The sequence below is a fragment of the Ochotona curzoniae genome, unplaced genomic scaffold, assembly GCF_017591425.1.
Source record: "Ochotona curzoniae isolate NIBS_2020 unplaced genomic scaffold, NIBS_Ocur_1.0 scaffold_2476, whole genome shotgun sequence".
NCBI classification, from domain to species: domain Eukaryota; kingdom Metazoa; phylum Chordata; class Mammalia; order Lagomorpha; family Ochotonidae; genus Ochotona; species Ochotona curzoniae.
In genome coordinates, this window is record NW_024467095.1 from 15,541,238 (window position 1) to 15,568,153 (window position 26,916).

A 26,916-nucleotide genomic window follows, 5' to 3' on the forward strand; every position below is an offset into this window, starting at 1 on the left:
TTTTCTTTAAACATTTTTTAAAGATTTATTTTTATTGGAAGGACAGATTTATAGCAAGAAGGAGAGACAGAAAGAGCTTTCATCTTCTGATTCATTCCCCAAATGGCCACAGCAGCAAGAGCCTAGCTGATCCGAAGCCAGGAGCCAGGAGCTTCTTCCAAGTCTCCCACGTAGGTGCAGGGTCCCAAGGCTTTGAGCTGTCCTCTGCTGCTTTCCCAGGGAGCTGGAAGGAAAGTGGAGCAGCCAGGACATGAACTGGCATCCATATGGGATCCCAGAACATGCAAGGCAAGGACTTTAGCCACTAGGCTGTTGCACTGGGCCCTACGTGTATTATTGTAAACTTGTTGGTACACAAAAACTATTAACCATTTAGAAGAGACGTTTGTTGGCTCTATTTAACTGTGCAGAGGTGTGCAACAAACAGATTGCTTCATTCATAAGACTAAAATAACAGAGAAAACCCAGATGAAAGAAAAAAGCAGGGTCAGCATTGTGACAGTTCTGATCCCGGCAGCTCCACTTCCCATCCAGCTCCCTGCCTGTGGCCTGGGAAAGCAGTCGAGGACGGCCCAAAGCCTTAGCACCCTGCACCTGCGTGGGAGACGTGGAAGAAGCTCCTGGCTCCTAGTGTCAGATCAGCTCATCTCCAGCCATTCTCATCACCTGGGGAGTGAATCAATGGATAGAAGATCTTCCTCTCTGTTTCTTCCTCTCTCTGTGTCTACTTGGCAATAATAATAAATAAATCTTTAAAAAAAATGTATATGGAGATGCCGAGTAGAGTTCTACTGTAGACATAATGCTGAAGTATACATTTAAATACATGCATCATGAAACACTGGATTGTTTTTATAGATTATATACCTATATAAGATTGTTGGTTCACAGAATAACACACTAGAAACATTGTAATACCTCAAAATTAGAAAAATGCTCAATTCTCAAAACTGCTTAAGACTTCCCTTTTCAATGAGATCCCGACCAGTATTAAATATGAACAATTAGTGTTAACTGCCGTGGTGGAACTTGGTTTTGATTTCTAGTTTATACAGGACCCCAAAATCATAAATTGGTAGTCGTGAAAGTTCAGTTAGTGTTGTTAGCACCTGGGCCTAGTTGGAAATCCTTAGGTCTTTGTGGATGTGTCTTTGTAAAATGGTTCTCAGAAGTTGATTGGCTGTAAAAGCCTGAGTTGAGCCCATCCGCTCTTCTGCTTCTTGCGATGCAGTCAGTCTTTGTTCCACGTGTATTCCACCATTGTCATCGGCCACCTCACCAGATGCCCAGCCGATGGAGCCGCCCAGTCTTGGACTTGAACCTTCAAGGCTGTAAGCTACATAACCATTTTTCTTTATAAAATGAGTTGCCTCATTGTAGTAATCAAAGAACTAGCTAATAATAATTAGCAATCTAACAAAACAGGGTATTTTGAGCCTTAGATTACTTTCATGTGCCTTTTTCTGTATGTATGTTTCACAACAATAATGTTTTAAGCAAAATATTTTAGATTCACCCAGTTACCTGAAAGATGACTTGTTCTCATCCTGCCAACTTGAGCCGTGATTCAGAGGACAGAATTAAATTTTAATTTTTATTGGTTCATAATTAAAATGCCATTTAATTTACATATTTAAAAGATAACGTGATATTTTCTTTTTGTAGTATGTGCACAGAGTTAGGCAACTAGCACCACAGTTAGTTTGAGAACATTTCATCACTCCAAGAAGAAATCATGTGCCCATTTCTGCCATTTCCTCCCAGCCCTAGGCAGCCACTTGTACTTCCCATTCCTGTAGGTGTGTTTGCCTCTTCTGTCTCATGTAAGTCCAACCAGACCCTTTAATGTCTTCACTATGACTGGCTTTGTGACCTTGTTTTTCAAGGTTGCTTCTTTTTTATGACAGGTTCTTATCCTGTTGCATATATAAGTATACATATGATTTTATTTATACCTTCTTCATTTGATGGCTATTTCGTGTTTTTACCGTTTTTTGATGATTGGGAATAATGGGATGAGCACTTGAGCACTTGTAAAAGTTTTTATTTTTTTTTTAAGCTTTATTTATTTTTATTGCAAAGTCAGATATACAGAGAGGAAAGAAGGAGAGACAGAGAGAAAGATCCTTCTGTCCATTGATTCACTCCCCAAGTGGTTACAATGACCAGAACTGAGCCTATCCAAAGCCAGGAGCCTGGAGCCTCTTCCAGTCTCCCACGTGGGTGCAGGGTCCCAAGGCTTTGGGCCATCCTCGACTGCTCTCCCAGGCCACAAGCAGGGAGCTGGATGGAAAGTGGGACTAGCAGAATTAGAACTGGTGCCCATATGGGATCCTGGTGCAGTCAAGGTGACGACTTTAGCCACTAGGCTACCTCGCTGGGCCCTAAGTTTTTATTTTTATTTTTGAACATTCTTTTGAAAAACTTGCAGATATTTTCCCAAGGCTGTGCCCTTTTTCTTTCTCACCCAGAGTTCTGTTCCACCTAGTGTGCTACCCAGGGTGGCTGAGCTGTACCTTTGTGGTTACCTTACAGTTAATGGTATCAAGTGTCTTCTCATGTAGTTGCTGCCTTGATTCACCTGCAGGGACTGTGTCCCGACAAAGTTTCCCAAGCTCCTTTATCAGATCTCCTTCCAGTGGCAGTGGGTCCTCAGCCCAGGTTGACTTTGTCCACCTCTTGTCCTAACAAGAACAGTGGCCTTCCTCAACTGGCCCATACCCACTCTGGTTCTTACTGTTGGATGTTGTAGCCCAGCCACACCTGGTCTGTGCCCAGACACAGCTTTCGCGTGGTTCAGCAGGAATCAAGACCTATCCCAGCCTATTCTATACCCACCCTGGTTCTCACAAGTAACAGTGGGTGATGGAGTGTAGTCCAATCTTTCACTCCCCAGGCTTTATCCACACCTGCACCAAGGGAAGCTGTAATCATGTCCAGCCCAGCCCACTGTCTCCAATCTGGCTCTTGTCCTCACCAGTGGGAACCCCAAACCAGCTAGGACATCCCCTTAGCTCCCTAGCCAGACCTGTTCCCATCCACAGCTCTTGGGCATGCCAGCAGAGATTGTAGTTCCACCAGGGTGAGCCCACATATCCCCCACGGATTGTGCCACCGGACCCAATTCTCTCATGTGCTGGCTATCATCATGGCCCATCCTAAAACCGCCCATCCCCTGTTCTCACTCTGACTGGTAGGCCCCAGCCTTAGCTTCAATGTATGCTAGTGAGTGGTACTATGCTAACTACCCCAGCTCAGGTCTCCCACATGTACTTCTACTTTGGCCTGACCCTTAAAGGCCCTCCTGTTCTCCCCCTTCAAACCTTTTAAAATTAAAAAATCATTGCAATTTTGACAACTTAAGCAGGGTGATCTAATTTGGGGATTGGGAGGAAGGCACAAGCCTGATATTTTTTTAAGATTTATTTTTATTGGATATACAGATTTACAGAGAGAAGAGACAGAGGGAAAGATCCTTATCTGCGAATTCACTCCCCAAGTGACTGCAACAGCTGGAACAGAGCCAGTCCAAAACCAGGAGCTTCATGCAGATCTCCCACATGGATGCAGCATTCCAAGGCTTTGGGCTGTCCTTGACTGCTTTCCTAGGCCACAGCAGGGAACTGGAAGGGAAGTGGGGCTGCTGGGACAGAAGCCAGCGCCAATATGGGATCCTGATGAATACAGGGTTATGACTTTAGCCACTGGGCTACTGTCCTGGGCCTGCCTGATATATTTTGAAAATCTCTTTAGTCTTCTCAGCATTAAAATGAGACAAACTCTGCCCCTACCTTTTCCCTTTCTTTTTAGAATATGTAATACTTTCACATGGTACTTAAATCAAGAAAATGTGTGTCTGGATGCAGCATGATGGTTCAATGGCTAAAATCCTTGCTTGAACACATCAGGATACCATATAGGCTCTTGTTCATATCCCTGCTGCCCCACTTCCCATCCAGCTCCCTGCTTGTGGCCTGGGAGAGCAGTAAAGGATGGCCCAAAGGCTTGGGACTCTGCACCCGTATGGGAGACCCAGAAGAAGCTCCTGACTCCTGGCTTTGGGTTGACTCAGCTTTGACCGTTATGGCCACTTGGGGAGTGAACCAGTGGACTAAAGATCTTTATGTTTCTCCTCTTTGTAAATCCACCTTTCCAATTAAAAAAAAAAATGGAAAGGAAGAATATTTTTCCAGCCCTGCACTTTTCAGGTTAAACTTTGTGCATGTGTTTATACACATTTTCAGAATTTCTTTCTGTATATATAAGCAAATACAAATACATATTCTGTATATCCACTCCTTTTCCTACTAGGTGTACTAGAGGTAAGATTGACCAGGTCAGAGAGAAGTATAATTTTGACAGATAATTTGCCTCACAGGTCTTCCTTAATTTTGCCCTGCCTTTTTGTTCAAAAGCTTGCCCAACAGAATATGTTTTCAGATTCTTAGATTTTTGCTTAACTGACAAAGATATCCTGCAAGAATTAAGGTAAACAAATTTTTTAATATTTAAATTACATTTATATTTCTATAAGCTATCATATCTTTTGGCTGTTTTTCTTTTGGGTAGTTGATCTTCATCAGTTTTTCAGAAGCTGTTTGTGTATCAGCAAAATATACCATTTCATGGACCACAGCTCTTACTGTTCAGTTTGCATGTATCTTTGGGCTTTACCATATATCTTCCCATATAATATGTTTTGCCATTCTAAACCCTTAGTTTTATATAGTTGGATTTAGTTTTTTCTCTGTGTTTTCTAATTGTCAGGACTTTGTTCACATGAAGGTTATGAATGTGTTGGCAGTGTTTTTGTGTAGTTTATAATGACATATCTTTGTTCCTGTCCTTATTCCTCTCTGTCAGCATTTGATCTTTGATCCATTTGGAGCTAATCCTGGTATTCATTGGAAGTATGAATGAAGCTTTTTTTTCTGCATTGATTTCAGTTTGTCCCAGTGTCAGTTGTTTAAAAAAAAAGCATCTTTACCCTCTTTTAAAGGGCACCCTTTGTCTCAGTAAGATTTTTCTTTATGTATTGGAGTCGGCTTTGATCTTTACACTCTGTTTCATTAGGTAGTCTGCCTATAGCATGAACACCATCACAAAAGAGCAAACAATACCAAAAAAACTCAACCTACAGAGGTAGTATGAAGAAGCACTAACAGGTTGCTTTGTCTTGGTAAGAGAGTAGGAACATTTTGCCTGCTGATGAAATATAAATACAACTAGAAATTGGCTTGTGCGAAGAATGGGAGCAAAGCCATGTTTGAATTGTGCTACTGGAATGAATGAAAGAAATTATCAAAGAAACCGAGGGGAAGATACTTCTCAGTCACTGCTGACATTTTGTGCCACAGTATAGACTTTAAGTTTTGTTCTGTAATGTATGAGAGAATTCAAAGGAGACTGCTAAAGATGTGAGATTCTGATTCAGATTGGGTTCAGTGCTGTCTTCAGCGGACCCCCTTCAGCAGTCTGGCTGCTTAAACCACCTAAACCACTTGTGTCTTTCATTAGAATCTCAGAAATCTTTCACACATGCATGCATGCGCACACACACACACAAGTTAGGAATACCTCGTTTAGAAAATTTTTTCTGTTGTGACATAGAATAGAATAGATTTAATGGTGTTTAAAGCCAAAAACAGGGTTGCCGGTAAGGCAGCTTTGCATTAGTGTAAGCATAAGATCAATGTTGGTAAATGGAAAGGGTGCGTTTTCTCTTCAGTGTGCTACTTCAGAAAGGTACATCCAATTCTCATTATCTCAGTTCCTTAAATACGCTGCAGATGCTCAATTAATGAATAGTGAGCTCTTACTTCTGGAAGAAATACAGGGCTCCCATTATACACATGAAGCCAAGACGACCTCTTTATTTGGAGCCCTGCAGTGTTAGTCTTCACAGCAGGTAGGACCTGTTTGCTTCAAGTGTGTTCACACCAAGCTTAAGTTGTACATAGATCATTGTTTTAAACATAATTCTGACAAGCATGTTTTTAACCATTGAGAGTCTACCTGCGTTACAAACTACTCTTCCCCCTATTCCCGTTTCAGGGTCTGGTTCCTCCACTTTAGCCTCTCTGCAGGCTCATGTGTGACCTAGACAAAACTCATGCATGCCACCTTGTGGTCAAACCTTTCTTTGCTTGATAAGCTCATCAATCCCTTGAACTCTTTAATTATTGCGTTCTTGTGACCTCTGGTCAAATTCTCACCAATTAATCAATACATGAACTTCTTTTATGTGTATTCCTGTTTGAAGTGCCTTATTTAGTATATGTTTCTGGTTAATTAACGTTTAATATATGTACTTTCTCCCATATATCTACTTCCTCTCCCCCTCCAAGCGTATTAACTTCTCTGAAGCACTTAGAAATCCTAAACAGAACTTGGGTACTATGCTTAAGAGGCCATTTGAAACATCAGGATCATCAACAAAGCCCCGAAGTGCAGCAAAGATGACAGTGCCATAAACTATTCGTGGGATACTTGTTTGTAGTGTGAAAAGTGAAGCAAGCAGAGCATCACCTAGTTCAGCCTCGGCTGGGAGGATCCATGTTTCAGACAACTCACATTTTACTGCTGTGCTCTTCACCGCATAAACTGCTGAGAGCATTCTAGAGTTATAAGTAAATGTTAGTAAGTGGACAAACTTGCAGAAACAAATTTTTCAAAAACTCCACCAACTGAAAATCAGCTGTACCAAATGTGGTCTCTTCCTGAGTACTTCCAGTGATGAGTCCACCTCCCTCACAGCAAGATTTTCTTTTGATGGATTGTTTTAGAAGTCATATTAAGCTTAAGTTTGTTTCTTTCCTAAGATTGGTTTATTTGTTAGAAAGAGATACATAGAGAAAGGGAGAAAGAAGGAACTCGTCCATGCATTCATTCACTCCCTCGGATGACCACAATAACCAGAGCTTAGCCAGGCCAAAGCCAGGAGCCAGGAGCTTCATCCAGCCTCTCACATGGCTAGCAGGGGCCCAAACACTGTGTCTTCCGTGGCCTTTCCCACGTCATTAGCAGGGAGCTGAATCCAAACCCTGTAACACAGTGCGGATCCCGTCTCTTATTTCTAAGCACAAATCCTAAATAGGCTGTCTGATCATTTACTCTTCATTATATTGTTTCAATTTTGTTTTCTTGTATTTACCTGTACTTCATTTACCCCACTGTTGCATGATGTAAATGTACAGAGGATTTAGTTTTATTAACATTTTCTTTCTATCTGCGCACCATGAGCGCTGCACCCTGTTTGTTCCCACTGCCTCGCTGTAGTCCACAGCACTAACCATCACTTACTACAGTTTGTCTTGCAGAATAAGGCAAGTGAAAGGTGGGGGACAGAGGATCCTTTTTCTCTCGGCTTTGCCCCTTCCTGCCTCCCTCTGGGTCTCATGTTCCCATGTTCGCTTCCTTCTGTAACAGGTTTTCTTAGTTTATTGGAGAAGGTAGCCACTAAGAGTTTCATGTTTTTATTCTCTTGGCATTGTAGAAGCAAGAATTTCTCGGAACCAGTGTTCAAGTATCAGTTTAGGGAACAACTCCCTTGCTGTTTGGGTCATGTATCTAGCCCTGGGTTAGTTGCTGGTGCCAAGCATACGGGAAACCGATTAACCATTTTACATCATTTATAAAAAGTCAAAGCTTGAACACTAACTTCCCTGGTGCTGTGTGTATGTCTGTGAAAGGATAGATTCGCAGAGGAAATAAGAGCATTAGACAACAAAATGGCAACTATAAATTAAGACTTATTAATTTTATTAATAATTTAATTTATTAAGAAAAGTCTTTCCTTTGTGTGGTGTTTAGAAGTAACATGTTTCAGAAAGGCCCATCACTATAGTTTTACAATCACACAGCTGTCATCTTTGAGCAGTTTTGGATCAGAATTGATTGTGTACAGCACAGTGCTGGCATCTGTTATTTCTAACCATGGATACGTTGTATTGAAGGCTGTATTGCAGTGAAAACTACTATTTCTCTCATTTTTATATATTTAAAGCATTTCATTTTAATGTAAGGCAAAAAAATCAAATTTACTTTTAGTAAATAATGATACCTGCTTGGGTTATAATTTGTCTTTAATATTAAGTTAATTGTAAAAATGACCAATGTATTTGACCTAGTAACCCATGTGCAATTTAAAAGATGTGGTGTTACAAAGATAAATTTTGAGTTTTTAAATAATGTGGAAAAATAAAATCTCTTGCCTTTATCCCTTACCACGTATTTGTGACACTGTAGGTACCTGCAAGATGTGGAGTTACAGTCCGAGACAGTCTAAAGAAAGCACTGATGATGAGGGGGCTAATCCCAGAATGCTGTGCTGTTTACAGAATCCAGGATGGGTATGGTTTGTATATGTTGTGAAATTTTGTTCAAAAAGATTTTAAAAAATAGGCATTAAGCTTGGTTCGCTTCTGTGGGATCTTTACCTACACCTAGGTAAATGAATTGAAAATCCTTTAATATTTTAAAGAAATATTAAATTAATTGTTAGTTTAAAGAGACCAGTAGGCCCAATGAGGATTTGGATAATGATGTATGATTGTAGTATTTATTACTCTTATGTGATTTGATTTGGAGCTTGAGATTCTTATAATTGTTGAGCCAATTAGAAAGTGATAACATTGAGCACTATAACATTATCCACTTCTGTTTTTAGTGCAAACTCAGTTACACAAAAGATTTATAGAAAATTAACATTTTTGTATTTAACTGTTTTTCTGTCAGAAAGTATCTAGTATTGTTTCAAGATCCCAAATTTTGAATCCAAATTTTGAGTCATGATTTGGGGGCACATTGTCCCCTAAGTACTCTTTTTCTTTGAATAGATAGAAGATTTTTTTTTGGACCCCAGGAACAATCCGCTTTCTGCTGTTGTAGGTCTTTTCTGGAGCTGACTTGAAGAAAAGAGTACACATCTCTTTACCCTGCTGTTTGTCCAAGAGTGATACATTTATTTGGGGTAAACTTAAAAATTAATTTATTGCCATTTAAATTTCTAACGATGGAAGGCAAGGGAGCCAAACCTCCCTCACTATTACTAGCCCCTCAATAACCAATTTTCATATCTTCAGCATGAGGTATATAAAAATGTTTGGTATAATAACCAAGAAAGGCTTATGTGTGCATTTTTCAGAGAGAAGAAGCCGATTGGCTGGGACACTGACATTTCCTGGCTGACTGGAGAAGAGCTGCATGTGGAAGTACTGGAGAATGTGCCACTCACAACACACAACTTTGTATGTACCTTTACATTTGCTTTTAATGTGCTGAGGAATAAGTTGTTGCTTAGGGAGTATGCTTTATACTAGAATCTAGCCTGAGTATCACAAAGCATGCAAGAAACTCAACAATAACAGAACAAACAACCTAGTTAAGAAATAAAACAAAGGATATAAATAGGCATTTTTTCCAAAGGATGAAATACAGATGGCTAACACACACATGAAAAAATGCTCAGGACCACTCACTGATTGGGAATATGGATAAAGATACAATGATGTTTCATTGACTCCACTTGAAACACTATGATTCGGGCCCTCTGCCATAGCCTAGTGGCTAAAGTCCTTGCCTTGCATGTGCCAGGATCCCGTATGGGTACCAATTCTAATCCCGTTGGCCCTACTTCCCATCCACCCTCCCTGCTTTTGGCATGGGAAGGCAGTCGAGGACGGCCCAGAGCCTTGGGACCCTGTACCCATGTGGGAGGTCCAGAAGAAGATCCTGGCTTCTGGCTTTGGATCAGCTCAGCTCCAGCCATTTTGGCCGCTTGGGAAATGAATCAATGGATGGAAGATCTTCCTCTCTGCGTCTCCTTCTCTCTATATGTCTGATTTTCCAATAAAAAAATAAGTAAATATTAAAAAAAAATCATGCCAAAATCAAAAAGTAAATGCTGGTGACAATACAGAGTGTTGGTGTTGTGTAAGTGACATTTAAATTTCCCCCTCCGTCCCACAAATCCCTCCTAAGGATATCATTGTTAATTATTAATACCTTGTGTTTCGTGCCGTTTTGGTGCTTATTTAATTTTACTGAGTAACATGTTTTAGCTGCAGTTTCTTCTTTAATCACATTTAGGTATCATGTGCTAATTACCGAGACCACCTGAAATCAGTTCATTATTGTATTGTAACCCTTCTTCCTCCTCACTAGTTCCCCCAGTGTATTTATTACTTATTTTCTGGCTCCTCTATTGGAGACTTTTGTAATCCCAAACATATATTCCACCATCAGTCAGCATCCCCTAACTCCCTTGGTTTAGCTACTGATTAGGTTATATCCTTCCTTTAGTGTCAGTTCTCTGTTGGTCATGTCTGCTTGTATGCTGTCAAACTTGAAATCAGCTGTTAATTCTTTGTTTCCCATTTTCTTAACTTGTGAGTTTTGAAGTGGAAATTTGGAGGTAGAAGCAAATATATATAATTATCTGCATGAACCTTGTTTTCATTTTGTATTTTAATATGTGAGTTTTTATGATATAAATATGTTCAAGTTTGTATTTTTAGGCAAGAGTGAGTATAATCTCTGAGCAGATTCTTACACCTTTTAAAGTCATCTACAATTTTTGGTTTTGCAGGTACGGAAAACTTTTTTCACCTTAGCGTTTTGTGACTTCTGTCGAAAGCTGCTCTTCCAGGGTTTCCGCTGTCAAACGTGTGGTTACAAATTTCACCAGCGTTGCAGCACAGAGGTGCCACTGATGTGTGTTAATTATGACCAACTTGAGTAAGTAAACCCTAAAAATTTCTCTCCTGCGTAACATTTTGCCTTTAAATCTAATGTGAAACTGTGAGAAAAATTTCTGTATAAGGCAATTGTTAGAAGGAAATTGTTAAGCTAGGTTAAACAAAAATGGGTAGAATAGTTAACATTTCTCCCAAGTGTAATTCTGGTTCAGCTATGTTCTTAATTTATGTTTATATTCTTTTTTAAATTTAAAAAGACCTTTAACCCAGAGAAATAATTTTTGGATAGCTTTTCTGAGAAAAAGGAGTGTCTTTACAGTTAAGTTGATCATTTCTGAATGCCACAAATATGATTCTGTCAGGTATTTAGTAAATTCTGATTTTTTTTTCTTATTCTCTCCACATTTCCCTTCATCCTCCCCCTACCTTCTTCTTTCTCTCTCCCACTGTAATTCATCTTTGCGCTTCAGCTCCCTTGTCCAGTTTATTTGAATAGATATCAAATTTTTGTGTTTTATCACTTAAAAATTTTTCTTTGCTTAATGTCAAGAGTTTTTCTATTAAGCTGCTTATTAGCTATCTTTATTTGTTTGAAAGACAGAATGACTTTTTTTAAAAAAAAAAAAAAAGGAGAATTCTTCCATTTGCTAGTTCATTCCCAAATGGCCGCGGTAGCTGGAGCGAGCAGCTTCGTGTCAGTAGTGGCAAGGGCCCACGCACTCAGACCATCACCCACTGCCTTTCCCAGGCTCAGACGGGATGCAGACATCCACATGGCAGCTTCACTGCTGTGCTGAAACAGGGCCGGCGGAGGCTGTGCTAATCTCCTGCTGTTAACATCCTTATTACTTTTCTTGATTCCTGTATAAATAGACTCTAGCTCTTTATGTTAGATTATCAGTCTGATCTAACATAGCAGTAGATACTGTTTCTCCTAATTCCTTAACCATAAAACATGATTCTTCTTCTTCCTATACGTAGAAACTTTTCGAATGGAAAGATTTATGTTCAGTTCTTTGCATGTATTCTGCGGGGTGTGTGTGCATATATATATATATATATATGCATTTTTAAATAACCTCTAGACAAAAATAGAGCTATTGATTTAACAATTATTCCTAAAGGTAAAAATTTGATCCCAGATTTTTCTGTCAACTGTATATTGTGGTATATGAAGCTTCTGGGTTTTGCACAAGTTAGGTTTGTTTTGTCTTGTTTTGTTTTTGCCTCACAGTTTGCTGTTTGTCTCCAAGTTCTTTGAACACCACCCAGTACCCCAGGAGGAGGCCTCCCTAGCAGAGACGGCCCTCGCCTCTGGATCCTCTCCCTCAGCTCCTCCCGCAGACTGCCTTGGGTATGATTGCACCGCTGCCCGTGGACATGCGCTTCGCGTGACTTTCTCTTGAGCCTTTTGGTTAACTGTAAAGTAACACTTGAATTAGTAAATAAGAATCTTTAAAAATAGCTTATTTTATCATACCAGTAACATGTTTACATATCTGGTTGGTACAGATAAAATGAAATTAAACTGACATAGATTGTTTCAGTTCTAGTCCAAAAAGAAATTCAAGCAAAAGATAATTTTGAATCTTTGCTATATTCATTTTATTAAGCAATGTTAATTATGGAAATATGTGCCCTCCTTAAAAAAAGTTTCACTAAGCACAAGACAACAGTAAGCAACTTAAAATATTATGTAATTAAGATATTCAGTTTATGATTCAGTATTTTAAATTATGTCATAAGAAATAAATGTTTTCACACGGAGAACAAATAGTGAAAGAGTATTTAGCCAAAGTTCATGAAGAGAAAATATTTGAACTAAGCCATAATGAAAAGACTGACGATAGGGGAATGGAGAAACGGCAGAAATCAAGAGTACAAGGAGAGTAGGCGAGGTAAGAAAGACTGGTCTCAGTGGAGAAGTACTGTGTACAAGGTCAGATCAGGGGAAGTGTTGAAATTTAGGGCTGGACTTCAGGTATAATACAAGGACAAAAAGAATTAAAGATTTTCAAGCAGATTACTTCCCTGACAAAAGTGACTTTGCAGAGGAAAACTCTAGGGAGGAGGCGGCCGACCGGGTGATGAAGGCTGGCAGGCAGTGAGGACGCGAGCCGGGACAGTGCGGGAGAAGAGAGATGAGTTCTCACAAACGCACAGGGGGCGGTAGAGTCACTCATCAGCTGTGTGCAGTGCTGAGGAATGACTTTTAGAACAATGATATCATACATTTAAACTTCATGATAGGGAAAGAAAAATGATGACTTAAGTGCATATTAGTTTACTTGGAAACTTTTTCCTTCGTATTTTTTTAATTTACATAAAATATCAAATTTTGCATATTCCACATGCGGGTGATTTAGGAGCTCCCTAGCCTTCCCCCACCAGCATTCTCCACTACCCCCCTCCTTTTTTTTTCACAATTACATACTTTTATTTAACTTACAATCACAGGTTTAACTATTAAAAATCGTCAAACATTAAAATAATTAACAATTTAAAAAAAAAATCTTAAAGTAGAGCAGCCAGGCACAGCGCAGTAGCCTAGTGACTAAAGTCCTTACCTTGTGCACACCAGGATCCCACAAGGGCGCAGGTTCTAATCCCGGCAGCCCCACTTCCCATCCAGCTTCCTGCTTGTGGCCTGGGAAAGCAGTGGAGGACAGTCCAAAGCCTTGGGACCTTGCACCTTCGTGGGAGACCTGGAAGAGCTCCTGGCTTCAGATCAGCTCAGCTGTGGCTGTGGTGGCCACTTGGGGAGTGACTCAGCAGATGAAAGATTTTCCTCCCTGGCTCTGCTCCTCTCTATAAATCTAACTTTCTAATAATAATAATAAATAAATCCTTTTAAAAAAAAAATGGAAGTGGAGCAGCCAGGGCAGAGATTGGCACCCATATGGGATACTAGTGCTGCAAGCTGAGGATTAGCTTGTGTGCCATTACACTGGCTGCTGTTTGATTTTTTTTTTTTAAGATTTATTTGTTTTTATTTGAAAGGTTACAGAGAGAAAAGTAGAAACGGAAAGAAACATCTTCCATCTGCTTGTTCACTCCTCAAATGGCTACAACACCCCAAGCTGGAGCACTCAAAAACCAAGAACCAGGAGCTTCACCCAGGTTTCCATGGGCTTAGGGGGCCAAGCGCTCGGACCGCCTTCCACTGCTTTTCCAGGCATATCAACAGAGAGCTAGATCAGGGGTGAAGAAGCCAGGGAAGTTGGCACCGCAGGTAGAGGCTTAGCCTACTGTGCCACAGCATCTGCCCCTCACAGTTTTCAGCTAATCCTTTGGCTATGACATTTTCTCCTGACAGATTCATATGGCTTTTTTAAGAGCACATCCCCCACTGTGAGCAAAGTTACACAAACCATAATGAAATTAGCTTGATCTCTCTGAAGATTTACAGTGCTAATTCATACTATCTGCCTTCCAATAAAGGAATGCTGTCTTAAAATTTAAAAAATTAGCCAATGCCAGCGATATACTATAATCATAACTAAAGTTGATTTCTGGGCTTGAAAAAATTGTAAGAAAGATGTTTAAACTTATTTTTTTTTTAAGATTTTTTTATTTTTATTGGAAAGGCAGATATAGAGAGAGGAGAGACGGAGAGGAAGATTTTCCATCCAATGGTTCACTCTCCAAGTGGCCGCAATGGCTGAAGCTGAGCCAGTCCGAAGCCAGGATCCAGGAGCTCTTCTAGGTCTCCCATGCAGAGGCAGGGTCCCAAGGCTTTGGGCCATCCTCGACTGCTTTCCCAGGCCACAAGCAGGGAGCTGGATGGGAAGCTGGGCTGCCAGGATTAGAACCGGCGCCCATATGGGATCCCAGCATGTGCAAGGCAAGGACTTTAACCACTACACTATCGCGCCAGGCCCAAGATGTTTAAACTTCTAAGTCACGTTCCTAATGCTTTTTATGTCCAGGGTGCCTTTGTAAAGATAGACACTAGTCATGATCAAAATCAGACACCTTAGTCTTTTGTTACTGGTTGTGGTCATACTTGCAGTGCTTAGAAATAAATGGAAAGCTGCATACAACCAAGAAGCATTTGAGAACTGCTCAGTGTTCAGTGCAAAGTGAGAAATAACCTCTGCTGCTTTTTCAAAATGATATAGAATATGTAAAATTATAAAAGTCAACATTTAAAATTTATGTATCACTGAAGTAGTTGCTTTATTTCAAAATTTCAAAACATTCTAAACCAAAAATCATTCTGATTTGCTAGGAGTGTTAGGATTAGAAAGCCCTTCATGTTTAATTTGGTACTGTGTGCAAAAGGCTTGCCACAAGTAGATGAAGTTACTCTGAAGGGAAAGCCAGTGTGCTGACTGTCCTGATGTATCATAGGATAGAAAGCACTTTGATCCAGGCAAAGATTTCCCAATAAGGAAATTGGATTTTAGCATTCTCTAGAAATGATGAGAACTAGAAATATTCCGGTTTCTGTTCAGAATCATCGGCTAATTCATTGTAGTGAGAAATATACTTGTTGTGTAGATGATTCTGCTTGTTCTGGATGGGTCAGCCCTTAATATTACTCTTTTGGAAAGTATTTATGGAAAACCCAAGTTATAATCAGAAGACTTTTTGTTAAGCATGAAATTAAGACATGGCTTGGTATTTACTGTAACAGGGACTGTAACATGTACTCCAAAACTATAGTAATGCATCCTCAAGACTGGACAAGGTGAATGTGGCCGAAGCAGACCTGACTCTGTACATAGTGCAAGATATCAACTGCTAAACTTAATGTCTCTTATTTTTTGAACTAAGTAAATATCTTCATTTTTTGATACATGCATTCTTTAAAAATTACAAAATAGCTTATCAAAGTAAATGCAGATTTTTCCCTTGCTTTTGAACCCCACTACCCTTTGCATACATATTTATGAATTATTATCCACGATATGTATGTTTCATGGTCTTAACTAAGTTTCAAGAACAAATTAATGCCACTAACATGAAATTAATTATTATATCGGTGAGAATATCTTGTATAGTTCTAGTTAATTGAGGTATTTTTCCAATTTTAAATCCTGGCTTAGAATATGATATCTTGAGACTTTTAAATCAGCCTGTGAGTAATGCTTTGCTTTGTATTGAGAGATAACACATAGAGAAAGCAAGGGGCACATGGGCACTCCTACCCAGTGATTCACCCCCAGATGCACACAAGGGGCTTGGCTAGGCCAGGATCAAAACTAGGAATCTGGCACTCAGACCCAGTCTCCCACTGCGGGCACAGGGATCCAGTTGCATAAGCCACTCCTCCAGGGTCTGCATTAGCAAGAAGTTAGAATCAGGAGCCAGAAGAAAGCTCCTGGTCCAGGTCCTCCAGAGCGGAGCAGTGGGCCTCTTTACCACTGGGCAAGGGACTACCTGTCCCTTCAAGGCCAGTACTGTACTTTCCAAAACTGTTTTTACTTATGTGATTTTTCTTACCTTTTACCTGCTCCCAAAATCCCTTAGTAAGGAGCATATATTGGTCTAAAGCAAAAATAAAGACAGTTCAGTCACAAACTAAAAATTTTTGTCACTTGAGAGTATAAAAAGGACCAGTGAAACATGCTACTTTATCTAAAGTCCAGTTTCCATCAGTCTGAACCTAAAATTATCATTGGGACAATACCGGTTGTTTTTAGTAAATAACATTGTATTGCTTTTATTTTGATTGTAGAGGAATTAATTTGGTTAAGATGTACACATGAAGTCAAAATTTCTTATCAATAATATGCTTGAGAACAACAGGTACGGTTCAGTCTCGTTCACACACTTTTTTCACAGGCTTTTTGTCACTGTTTGAATTTCTTTGTTCAAACTCTTATCCATTATTTTTCCTACTGTATTTTCTTCCCCATTCCTTTTTTATTCCCTCAACATTGTCTTTCTGTCCATATCTTAATAACTAGTAAGTAATGCTAATTAGAGGTTTTCGTAGCGTAAGGTAGAGCAGTGATCAGCCGGCAGTGACAGCGTGAGCACCAATTCATTCAGTGGCCCTGATGGAGCTCAAGGACTCCCTGATGCCTCACCTGCCAAGTGCTACTGCCCGCCACCTGGGATTTTCTTTCTGAAAGGCGTGCACTTTGCAGGTGCCTACAGCTTAGTTTGAAAGCATTAGCCTGGTTTGTGAGCATCAAGTTCCCTTTTAGGGCTGGTGGGAAGTCATTCTTCATTATTCATCTGCAATTACCTATTTCGGTGATTTGGTTAAAAAAGAAGTTTTAAAAATTTCCTATTTTTATATGTGGTTCTCTGTGCCTCTGGTATCAAAAATTGATTGTGACAAAGAATTTCAAGATATGAAAGAAATTGCTTCTAATGGATTACCTTCTGGCTTTGGAAATAATGTTTTGTAGAATTTTCATTCAGCTCTGGTATAAAACAGTAGATCAGTCTTCAAGTCCAGAAATGTACATATGTATTCTTAAAATACTTATAAAATTTTCATTTTAGTGGCTTCAAATAGTAAAAAAATGACAATTAGAAAAAAATGGCAGATTTTTGTCAGTGCCTTCAGCTGATTAAACCCAGGTAATTTCTGTTAGTAGAGTTCCTCGAGGTCTTCTGAATAAAAGCCAGTGTTGTTAATTATTGGTAGTCCCAGGAACATCTGCTTAAGCAAAAGAGCTTAACACCTTGTATTAATTTTTTAAAAGTAAAAACTGTTAAAAGCCATTTTCAGAACTTCAAGGAACAAGGAAATCTTTTTTTGTTTTATGTTTTTTAAATAATATCTCTGTGTACTTATTCTGACTCTTATTTTACAATGACTTGACTTTTCCAGGCCCCAAATTCTCACCACTCCATCTCCTTCAAAATCCATTCCAATTCCACAGCCCTTCCGACCAGCAGAAGAAGATCATCGAAATCAGTTTGGGCAACGAGATCGGTCCTCATCAGCCCCCAATGTTCATATTAACACAATAGAACCTGTTAATATTGATGTAAGTATCTGGGAAATCTAGCATTAAAAAGATTTCAAGTATGTTTTTTATATATATCCTTTTTTTTAATACATCGGAAATAAATACACCTTTGATTTGTCACAGTTACTTTAAATGCTAGATTTTTTTGGGAATCATGGATCAGAAAATCCTGTCCTAATATAAATACTACACTGATGCCAAATGAATTACTCTGATTGGTTTTTTAATGACATACTTGAGGTTAGAGAATAGAGTTTATGTTGGCGTTAGCATTAGGAGTAAGGGTAGACAAAGTTGAATTTGCCAATCCATAGATGTAAGAAGTTTCAGAGTCGATGCACCAAAACCCCGAAAGCCTAGCACCTTGCTTGCAGTTGGGTATTTTGCAGAAAATATTGGAGGCTTTAAATATATGTAACATAATAAAATATATCAGTCAAAAATTTACTCTAGGTTTGCCTAGAAACAAAAAGCAAAGGGTAGTTGGAGCCAGTCAGTCCCTCATGTAAGTTAAACTAACGTGAGTTCTCCCCCATCAGAATCCAAATAGCGTACAAGACTCACCCACTGCCAACACCCTGAAAAGCTTTAGTTTGAACAGTAATTACTTCCTTTCTGGTAGGTCCATACACATCTATATTTTTGTAATTGTAATCAGTATACTTTTGCGTTTGTATTTTTATTGTTAGAAACATGTTTCAAGATTCACATTTCATATTTTGGCAAATAGCCATGTAATACTTGATTAAATTGATGCACTACAATTTACTTAATCATAACATATGAAAATACTCATAATAGAGTCTTGGGGGCCCCTCTAGTAGGGACTCGAGGTGTAATGACAATGCTGAGAATTGGGACACAGGGAATGCAAAGGTGAGATAAACCAATCCACGTTTTATTGAGTTATACTAGGCAACTTATACCATGATTTTTGTAGGGCAAACAGGCAAATGAAAGTTACTACTTAAGGAAACAATAGTATACAAGGTACTTTAACGATAGATGACAAGGGATTTGGAAAACAACCACCAGGTCTCAGACAACAGGATAAGTAAATGTGAGTTATAGGAATCATACTGGTTAAAAAAAAAACAGACCTAATTAGAAAAGGAATCTGCTAGGACTTTGTTTGCACTCAGATATGTTTAGGCCACAGTCACTAAAAGAATAGGAAGATGGTGAGGAAGCCTCACACCTCCCTAGGCACGCTTCACCAGCAAGGAGGCCTGCAAGATCAGCAGAAAGTTTACTTCCTGTGAAATTTTGTCTGCCAAGAGCGTTTGAGATTCGGGGTCCCCGGGCATTTTGTGATCTGGTTTTTTGGGGGGGGTGAGCCTTCAACAACAGAGAAATAATTAATTCTTTAAAAGTATGTTGGACCGTGCTGCACTGAACATCTTTGTGTGTATCATTTTTTTCTTCTGAATTATTTCCTTAGCAAAAACTCTGAGAAGTGAAACTGCAGGATCAAAGGCTATAAACCTTTGTATGGCTCTTAATATATGCCAGTAAAATGTTTAAAGGATTAATGAGCCACTGGTTTTGAATGACCTAAAATGGATTTTATTATTTGTTTGGGACTTATAATTATTTCATTGTAAGATTAGATTGGCAAGTGCTACAAAATTTAAATTTTATCATGCTCACCTATTATTTTCATATTCTTTCTAGTTTATGAAGTAATTATAAGACATTAATTTTAAATAATCAGTTATTTTATAATGGGAATTCAGTATTATTATTTTATTACTATATGCTTTGAGTAAATATACATTACTGTTTATTTATAGGACTTGATTAGAGACCAAGGGTTTCGTGGTGATGGAGGTAAGTAATGGTTTCCATTAAAAAAAAAAACCTCAAGGAAAAAATGCAATGGCTTTGCTGCTTGACTCCTTTATACTTGCTTCTTTCATGAGTCACAGACACAGAGAAAATGTGTAGAGAAAAACTCAGGTTAGGTTTGGTTTGGTTTGATTTAGTTTGGTTTTTGATCTTTCATTTACTGGTTCACTCCCCAAGTGGCCGCAGTGGCCGGATCTGAGCCAGTCCAAAGCCAGGAGCCAGGAACCCCATCTGGGTCCTCCATGGGTGTGCAGGTTCCAGTGCCTGAGCCATCCTTTGCTACTCTCCAGGCCACAAGCAGGGAGCTGGGTGGGAAGCGGAGCAGCCAGGACACAAACTGGTGCCTATATGTGATGCCTGCACTTAGAGGTGGAGGATTATCCAGCCAAACCAATGTGCCAACCCCAAAGCTCAGGGTTGTTTTGGTTTTTTTTTCTATACTATTTATTATTTATCACTAATAATTTTTTAATTAGGGCTAAAGTATAAATATGAAAAGATAAAAGAAATCTTTAGTGTACTATGTGTATGTTTTAAAAACCACACTAAAGAGAGATCATGAATTATTTTATCCACTTTATTAGTTTATAACCATCTCCAAGGCTGCAGTTGCTAAATTTCATTTGGATGGCTCTGATAAAGATTGAGCATTGAATCAGATAAAAGTTTACTTTGCTTAATCATTTTTGCATGGATCCCTTGAGTTACCTGTGTCAGTTTCTCCATTTGTCAAACTTTATCAACCATGTGAGCTTTTTCTAAGTATTTGAAAGTATATATTTAATAAAATGGATGTATAGTAGAAAATTCTAGTTGCCCCTTTCCTAGTTAGTAAATTAAATGAACAAAAGAAAAATTGAATTGGAACTTGTTGCAGAATTTTCATGTAGTATTCATTCTAGCACACCAACCGTTGCAGCATTGCTTAAGAAAATACTGGGGATTTTTAACCTTTTTATTTTTCAAGCGACGGTATTTGAGACTGTTGTCAAGGTGTCCTCCAGGAACCTTTGTACTTCCCTTCTTCGCTGTCTGCGCTTGGAGATGACATGTGTTAACACTTAGGGCTGGTCTCTTCACGGTGACCCCGTATCCTCAAAATCTCCAAGTTCAGACTCAGAAATGCTGAAATATTGAGTAAATATTGTATAAACCCTCTTATTGGGTTTCTGTAGCTACCAAAAATATGATAAGCCTGCCTTATGTACTCTGGACTAAACGTTGACTGTAACACATGGTTATTCAGGGTTTTTGTTTTGCATTTTGTTTTCTTGTTTGTGATTCCATGAATCCTGCCAGTTAATGTTGCTGCAAGTTTGACTTTCATATGTCTTACAGCTGTGGCTTCTGATAATTTTGCCCAATACATCCAGCATTTAAGTGTTGCCGTCATGTTAGAGTCACAAAGTTAACTTTGTCATAAACACAGCCTGCTTAATGCCTGAAATTAAGTGGCATTCCTTGCCATTTGTATAAGCTATTTTTAAAAAGTCATTGGGATTTTATGAAAATCAGCAGAAAGCAGACCTTTTGTAACGTCCAGAATTATTCAGTGAAGCAGGCTTTAGCTGATCTTACTTAGCCCCCATTACTTCTGTCATTTCTCCTATGTGTCTGTCTTCTGTATTTGCCTGCCCCTCTCTTTCTCTTCTAACAGCCCCTTTGAACCAGCTGATGCGCTGTCTTCGGAAATACCAATCCCGGACTCCCAGTCCCCTCCTACATTCTGTCCCCAGTGAAATAGTGTTTGATTTTGAGCCTGGCCCAGTGTTCAGAGGTAGTTGGGCTCTTCTTTCTTGTTTTCACCCAAAGCAAACTAAATATAAAGTACAGATGCTGTTTGTGCCTCACCCTCACAGTGTGTGTTTGTAAGTGCGAGAGTTTTCAGTGCTGAACTGTGGCTTGGCTTGGCTGAACGCTCTGAATGTGCTTCCCCCACATGCTCACCTGCACCAGCTCTCTGTGTGCTGTCTGTCATCAGTTTCTAAAGCAAGAACATTCTCAGCTGGGAAATCCATATTTATTGTTATCTTATTTTGGCCTTGTTAACTTTTTAAACTCGGTGGGAATAAATAAGGTGGGGAAGGATGATCCATTAATATTTACTAGCAGTTTTTATGGTTTATAGGAAACTAAAAATATAAATGGAAACCTCTATTATGATATTTTATTTTTACGAGGTACTTGGCTTTTTCCCTCAAGATTTTATAAGAGTAGCAATGTTCTTTGCTATTTTTTTTGTAGGATGTGTGTATCTTATATCAAAGGCAGGGAGTTGTTTAAAAATAGAAAAAGATTTATAATATATCTTGGCTATTTCAAAATTCTTCAGAAAATTTGAGAAATATTTATACTTCTAATTATGCTCCAAAAAGAAGAAAAATTAAAAATGTACTTTCACCAGCCCATTTCATTTAGTCATATACCTTAATTAATAACAAATTGATTTGTAAAATCAAGTCAAAATTGGGACTAGTATTTTGCTATAAACGTTTTAGAAGAATTTATGTGCACTGGTTGTTGCCACTAGTTAGCATTTGTTATTTAATCTGAGTGTAGTAATGGATCGGTAGATTTTTGTTCAGTCAGCCCAGCTGAAAAAAATCTGTAGAAGGGGATGGAAGTTGCTCGGTATTGAATACTATTATAAAGCTGAAAAATTACCTACTCAGCACTGAGTAGATCAACACTGCAACGCCTCATCAAGCAGTTCAGACAGAGAGTAGAAAATAAATTATGTTAACTGACATTCAAGATGCCATTTTCTTTTAGAAAAATTGCATATAATATTATAGAAATGCCACATGATCATATGGGAAATGTAGTAATAAAATTTCCACCCGAGTTTGATATAGTGTCAAGTATGTTTAGTTTTTGAAAGCTAGTCACTCTTTTCTCCCTTGAGAGTAGTAATGATTTTTTTTAAACAAATACTTGAATATTTTTTTCTGTGTTTGGAAATATTACCTGGCTTTCTCAGCCCTTCTCAGCTGTACTCCAGTGCTGCTAGGAGTCGTTGCCCCGAGCTGTGCACTGCTCTATGTGGACTTGTGAGATGCGTGCTGCTGACTCAGCACTGGGAAAAGTGCCCATCAGAAAGGGTGCAGCCCAGGGCGGCAGTGTCTGCCTGTGAAGAGTTTGATGCCTCGCCAGGCTCACCAAGCCTGTGCAATGTTAGTGTCTGTACAAGGACCTCGGCTGAGCAGCTGTGCTGTCCATGTCTTCCTCTAAAAGGTTTTTCAGAAAACCTAAAGAAATCTGCTTAGGTTTGTTAACATTAGTTTTTGGTGTAAGTTCGTAGGCATCAGTGACACTAAGTGACAACTCTTAAATAATAGTTTATAGTTTTGGATTCAGTTAAATTTAAAGACTAATACAATAAGAAAAAGCCAGATGTTTTCAAAGTTAAGGCCATTATTTAGAAATGTTGCATTTGGTGGTTTCCATCTATTTTTTTAATCAGTTGGTTATTGAATTATTATAAAATAATTTAAATGTTATGTAAACTGTAGTTTGGTTTTTAAGTATATTTAGTAAAAGAAACAAACTTGGGAATTTTGGGGGGATAACTGTATCAGTAAACAAAGTGGCTGACAATGTCTTAAATTAGTTAGAAAGCTAAAGAAGTTACAGCACTAAAGTAAGTGAGGCTTCTTTTGGCCCATCCTGTCCTGAAGATCTTTATTTGAAAGATGGTGTCACCTCCCAGCCCTGCCCCCTGATACAGTAGCATTCTTGCTCCTTCTTACACATTCTCCTCTTCACCACACTTAGGCTCAACCACAGGTTTATCTGCCACTCCCCCCGCCTCGCTACCTGGCTCACTCACTAATGTGAAAGCCTTACAGAAATCCCCAGGGCCCCAGCGGGAAAGGAAGTCCTCTTCGTCCTCAGAAGACAGGAGTCGAATGGTAAGAACATCACAGCTCTCTTTCTTTTTCCTCGAAATTCTTTCATTTTTACATTGTAGTCTAGAAATCAAGTATCTGCCAAGTGACATTCTTCTCTATTCAAAAAAATTCGCTTTCTGTTGCAAAGTGAATCTGTATTTTGAAATTTTGCCAGAAGAATATTTTGGGTAGGCCCTTCCCTGTGGCAAAATAATTGCATTTGTTGATTTTTTTTTAAAAAAACTAGGTCAGAGAAGATATATGATGTTTAGCCAAGGTTAGAAAAGGGTAATTAGGTAAATTGTTAGTAGTTATCGCAGTGTGTTAGCTTAAATTTTGAGGAATTTGAAGCTGAAGCCAGTCCTAAATATGCATTGCTTTTGTTGCCCCAGTAGTTGTTCAAGTGATATAAAACTCTTTTAATGCAACATATTTTATTTCAAATACAGTAACTTTGTTTTCTAAAATGTTGCCTTCCTAATACTGATTGTCTTAAATTTGAGCTTTATGTTAAAGAATCATACTTTTAACTAATATTAGAAATATATTTTAATAGCTCTTACTGTCTTCCTAAATGTTTGTCTCTTATAGAGTAATGTGTTTAGTGTAAAACTTCAGGTTTTCTTTTTTGATTTGATTTTGCTTGATTTTTGCACTTTTTTTTATCAAGAAAACCCTTGGTAGACGGGATTCAAGTGATGACTGGGAGATTCCTGATGGGCAGATTACAGTGGGACAGAGAATTGGATCTGGGTCATTTGGAACCGTCTATAAGGGAAAGTGGCACGGTATGTATGTCAAGTGGTCATCTTATCTCACGCTATGATATGATAAGTGTAAAAACTTTTTTAAAATAATGTTTATTGTTTGCATTATCAAGTGTTTTGATCAGATGCAAGAGTCCTCCAACATTTTCTGACAAAAATTATGAGGAAAAAATAAGTTCATACCAGGACTCCCTATCAAAAGTTTCCAACAAAAAAATATAGGAACAATCAGGTTCATACTAGATCTCCTATCATTATATCTTAATAATGATTTTTAAAGATGAAGATCTTCAGTGACCTCTAGTACTTGGGGTACTGGGGTTTACACCAGTGTCTCCTGTGGAGTGCCTGGTTCAGTGCTGCCTCTGGCAGGCATTGACTTAGTACTTGGGGTACTAGTGTTTATACCAGTGTGTCGTAGGGAGTGCCTGGTTCGGTGCTGTCTCTGGCTCCTGGCTGCATGTCTTGCCAGCACTGTCGTTTGGAGGCAGTTGTGATGGCTTGGCCGATCGAATCTCTACCACCCATGTGGAAGGCTGAGCAGATTCCTGGATTGTGACTTCAGTGCTTGGCCCCAGCCTGGCCTTTGGAGAGTGAGCCGGCAGTGGGGGTGCTCATAGACTTGCTCACTCATCTCTGGGCCTCTCTTGTATATGTTTATGAGTTTCTTTGGTTGTTGAAGAGGGTGGAGATGAAGATCCTCCAGGATAACTAATCCCTCAAATAATTTTTATAGTTTTTCTGTGGATAATCTTATGTTACAAACCACAGTGAACATATTTAAAATGTACTTATCAGTGGAAAAAATATAAATGACCAGTATGTAATTTAAAAAGGTTAGCAAAGATTTCCATTCAAAAAATGGAAATCTATGTGCTTCTTAAAAGGATGAAGTGGAGCTTTCTTTTTTTGTAATTAATCACACAATTGTGATTGTAATGCCTCAGATGAGAAATTGTTACAACCTTCAGGAAGGCAGTTTGGCCAGTGATTTTATTTATAGCATTTTATGCTGAGGAAATAATGTAGAATAACAGATAGGTGTGAAATACATCCAGCAAACTTTTAATAGCAATGAAAAGAAAGTTAAGTGTACATTGATGGAGCATAAAGAATTGATATGCTACATATTATAAATTGATGCAGTAGAGCCACATTATTGATGTGGAAAGTTATCTTTGGTTAATTAAATTTTACAAAGTGTGTAATGCATCACATTGTCCAGCTACTTAGAAAGTATGTGACAAAATCATTGAAGTCACTTTCAGAGTACTTGGCACGGTGACTAAGACATCACTAGGGATTCCTGATCTCACAGTGGAGTGCCTGGGTTCAGGTCCTGACTGCTTCCTGCCAGTCTGTACTCAGGTACTTCATCCGTGTGAAAAGACCTACATGGCTTCCTTTGGACCTAATGTCGCTGGTATTTAGGGGGTAAACCAGTAGCTGGAAGATCTCTGTGCCTCCCTGCCTTTCAAATGAATAATAGAGAGAAATAACTGAAAAAATAACCCAACATTTTAGTGTATATCTCTTTAGGTTATTTTCTCATATGTATCCATAAATGTACAGTATAGTATAGTATGGTATGAGATACGTATCAGAATAAGCAGTAAAAATATATAACTTTATTTTGGTGCAAAAAAAAAATTGAAGTCCTCACATAGGTTTTTTATATTGTCCATTCCCATAGACTTTTTAAAGTTTATGTTATTTTTCATTGGAAAGGCAGATTTACAGAGAGAAGGAGAGACAAAGAGAGAAAGAGCCTCCATCTACTGATTCACTCAATAGCCAAATGGCTGGGCCTGAGCCAAGCCAGTTCAAAGCCAGGAGCCTTCAGCTTCTTCTGAGACGCCAGGGTGGGAGCAGGTTTCAGAGCTGTCCTCCGCTGCTCTCACGGGGCCATCAGAAGAAAGCTGGAATGGAAGTGGAGCAGCCAGGACACGAACCAGCACCTCTATGGGATGCTGGTGCTTCAAGGTGGAGGATTAGCTAGGCCCTTCATTGACTTTTTGAAGATTCCTTGTATATAAATATACTTGAATAAAGGCATTTATGAGAGATTATAAGACTTTTTTCTTCATGTCTCAAAATGCTTTGAATAGGAATGTGCATTTATATGGTATAGCTGATGAAATGAGCACTATTATTTTGATAATTGGGAGAAATTAAGTTTTGAAAGTTACGTGTATAGTATTTTAAAAGTGTATACATGAACAGGAAGGAAAAATCACATGACATATCTATGGCCAATAAACTGAATATTGCTAACACTTCAGAATTCTTCCTCATGTATTCCTAAGGTAATAACCTCTCCTCTAAGAATCACCACTATGCTGACCTTAACAGAATTCACATAGTATATGTACTTTTTTGTGTCTAACCTCTTGACTGAATATGTTATAAAAATGCATCTATATTTGGTTGTATAGTGTTTTCATCTTTCCCTCTTACCACCTCCATTCCAACTCTACCATTCAAATAAATTAATTTTTAAAAATTAACATAGCTTGGGACCAGCACAGTGAACAGGCTAATCCTAAGCCTGTGGCACCAGCATCCCTTATGGGTACCAGTTCTTGTCCTGATGGCTCCAATTTCAATCCAGCTCCATGCTTATGACCTAAGAAGCGTAAGAGGATAGCCCAAAGCCTTGGACCCCTGCACCCATGTGGGAAACCTGGAAGAAAGTTCTGGCTGCTAGCTTTGAATCAGCTCAAAACAGCTCATTTTGATCATTTGGGAAATGAACCAACAAATGAAGGATTTCTGTCTC

The 26,916-nt window shown here is 38.8% G+C and overlaps 1 protein-coding gene across 5 annotated transcripts in view; it reads left to right on the top strand.

Moving 5' to 3' along the window:
- Positions 1 to 26,916, top strand: part of BRAF (B-Raf proto-oncogene, serine/threonine kinase) — a 103,720-nt gene that overhangs the window by 54,791 nt on the left and 22,013 nt on the right. For 2 of the 5 annotated variants that reach the window (XM_041002378.1, XM_041002379.1), the window contains exons 4-11: positions 8,248 to 8,351; positions 9,146 to 9,248; positions 10,589 to 10,737; positions 11,932 to 12,051; positions 17,491 to 17,650; positions 19,426 to 19,462; positions 23,255 to 23,391; positions 24,041 to 24,158. In XM_041002378.1, the coding sequence (XP_040858312.1) occupies positions 8,248 to 8,351; positions 9,146 to 9,248; positions 10,589 to 10,737; positions 11,932 to 12,051; positions 17,491 to 17,650; positions 19,426 to 19,462; positions 23,255 to 23,391; positions 24,041 to 24,158 (928 nt within the window). Of the gene's footprint in view, positions 1 to 8,247; positions 8,361 to 9,145; positions 9,249 to 10,588; positions 10,738 to 11,931; positions 12,052 to 17,490; positions 17,651 to 19,425; positions 19,463 to 21,137; positions 21,258 to 23,254; positions 23,392 to 24,040; positions 24,159 to 26,916 lie in introns of all 5 variants that reach the window. The other 3 variants (XM_041002376.1, XM_041002380.1, XM_041002381.1) reach the window with 3 other exon arrangements.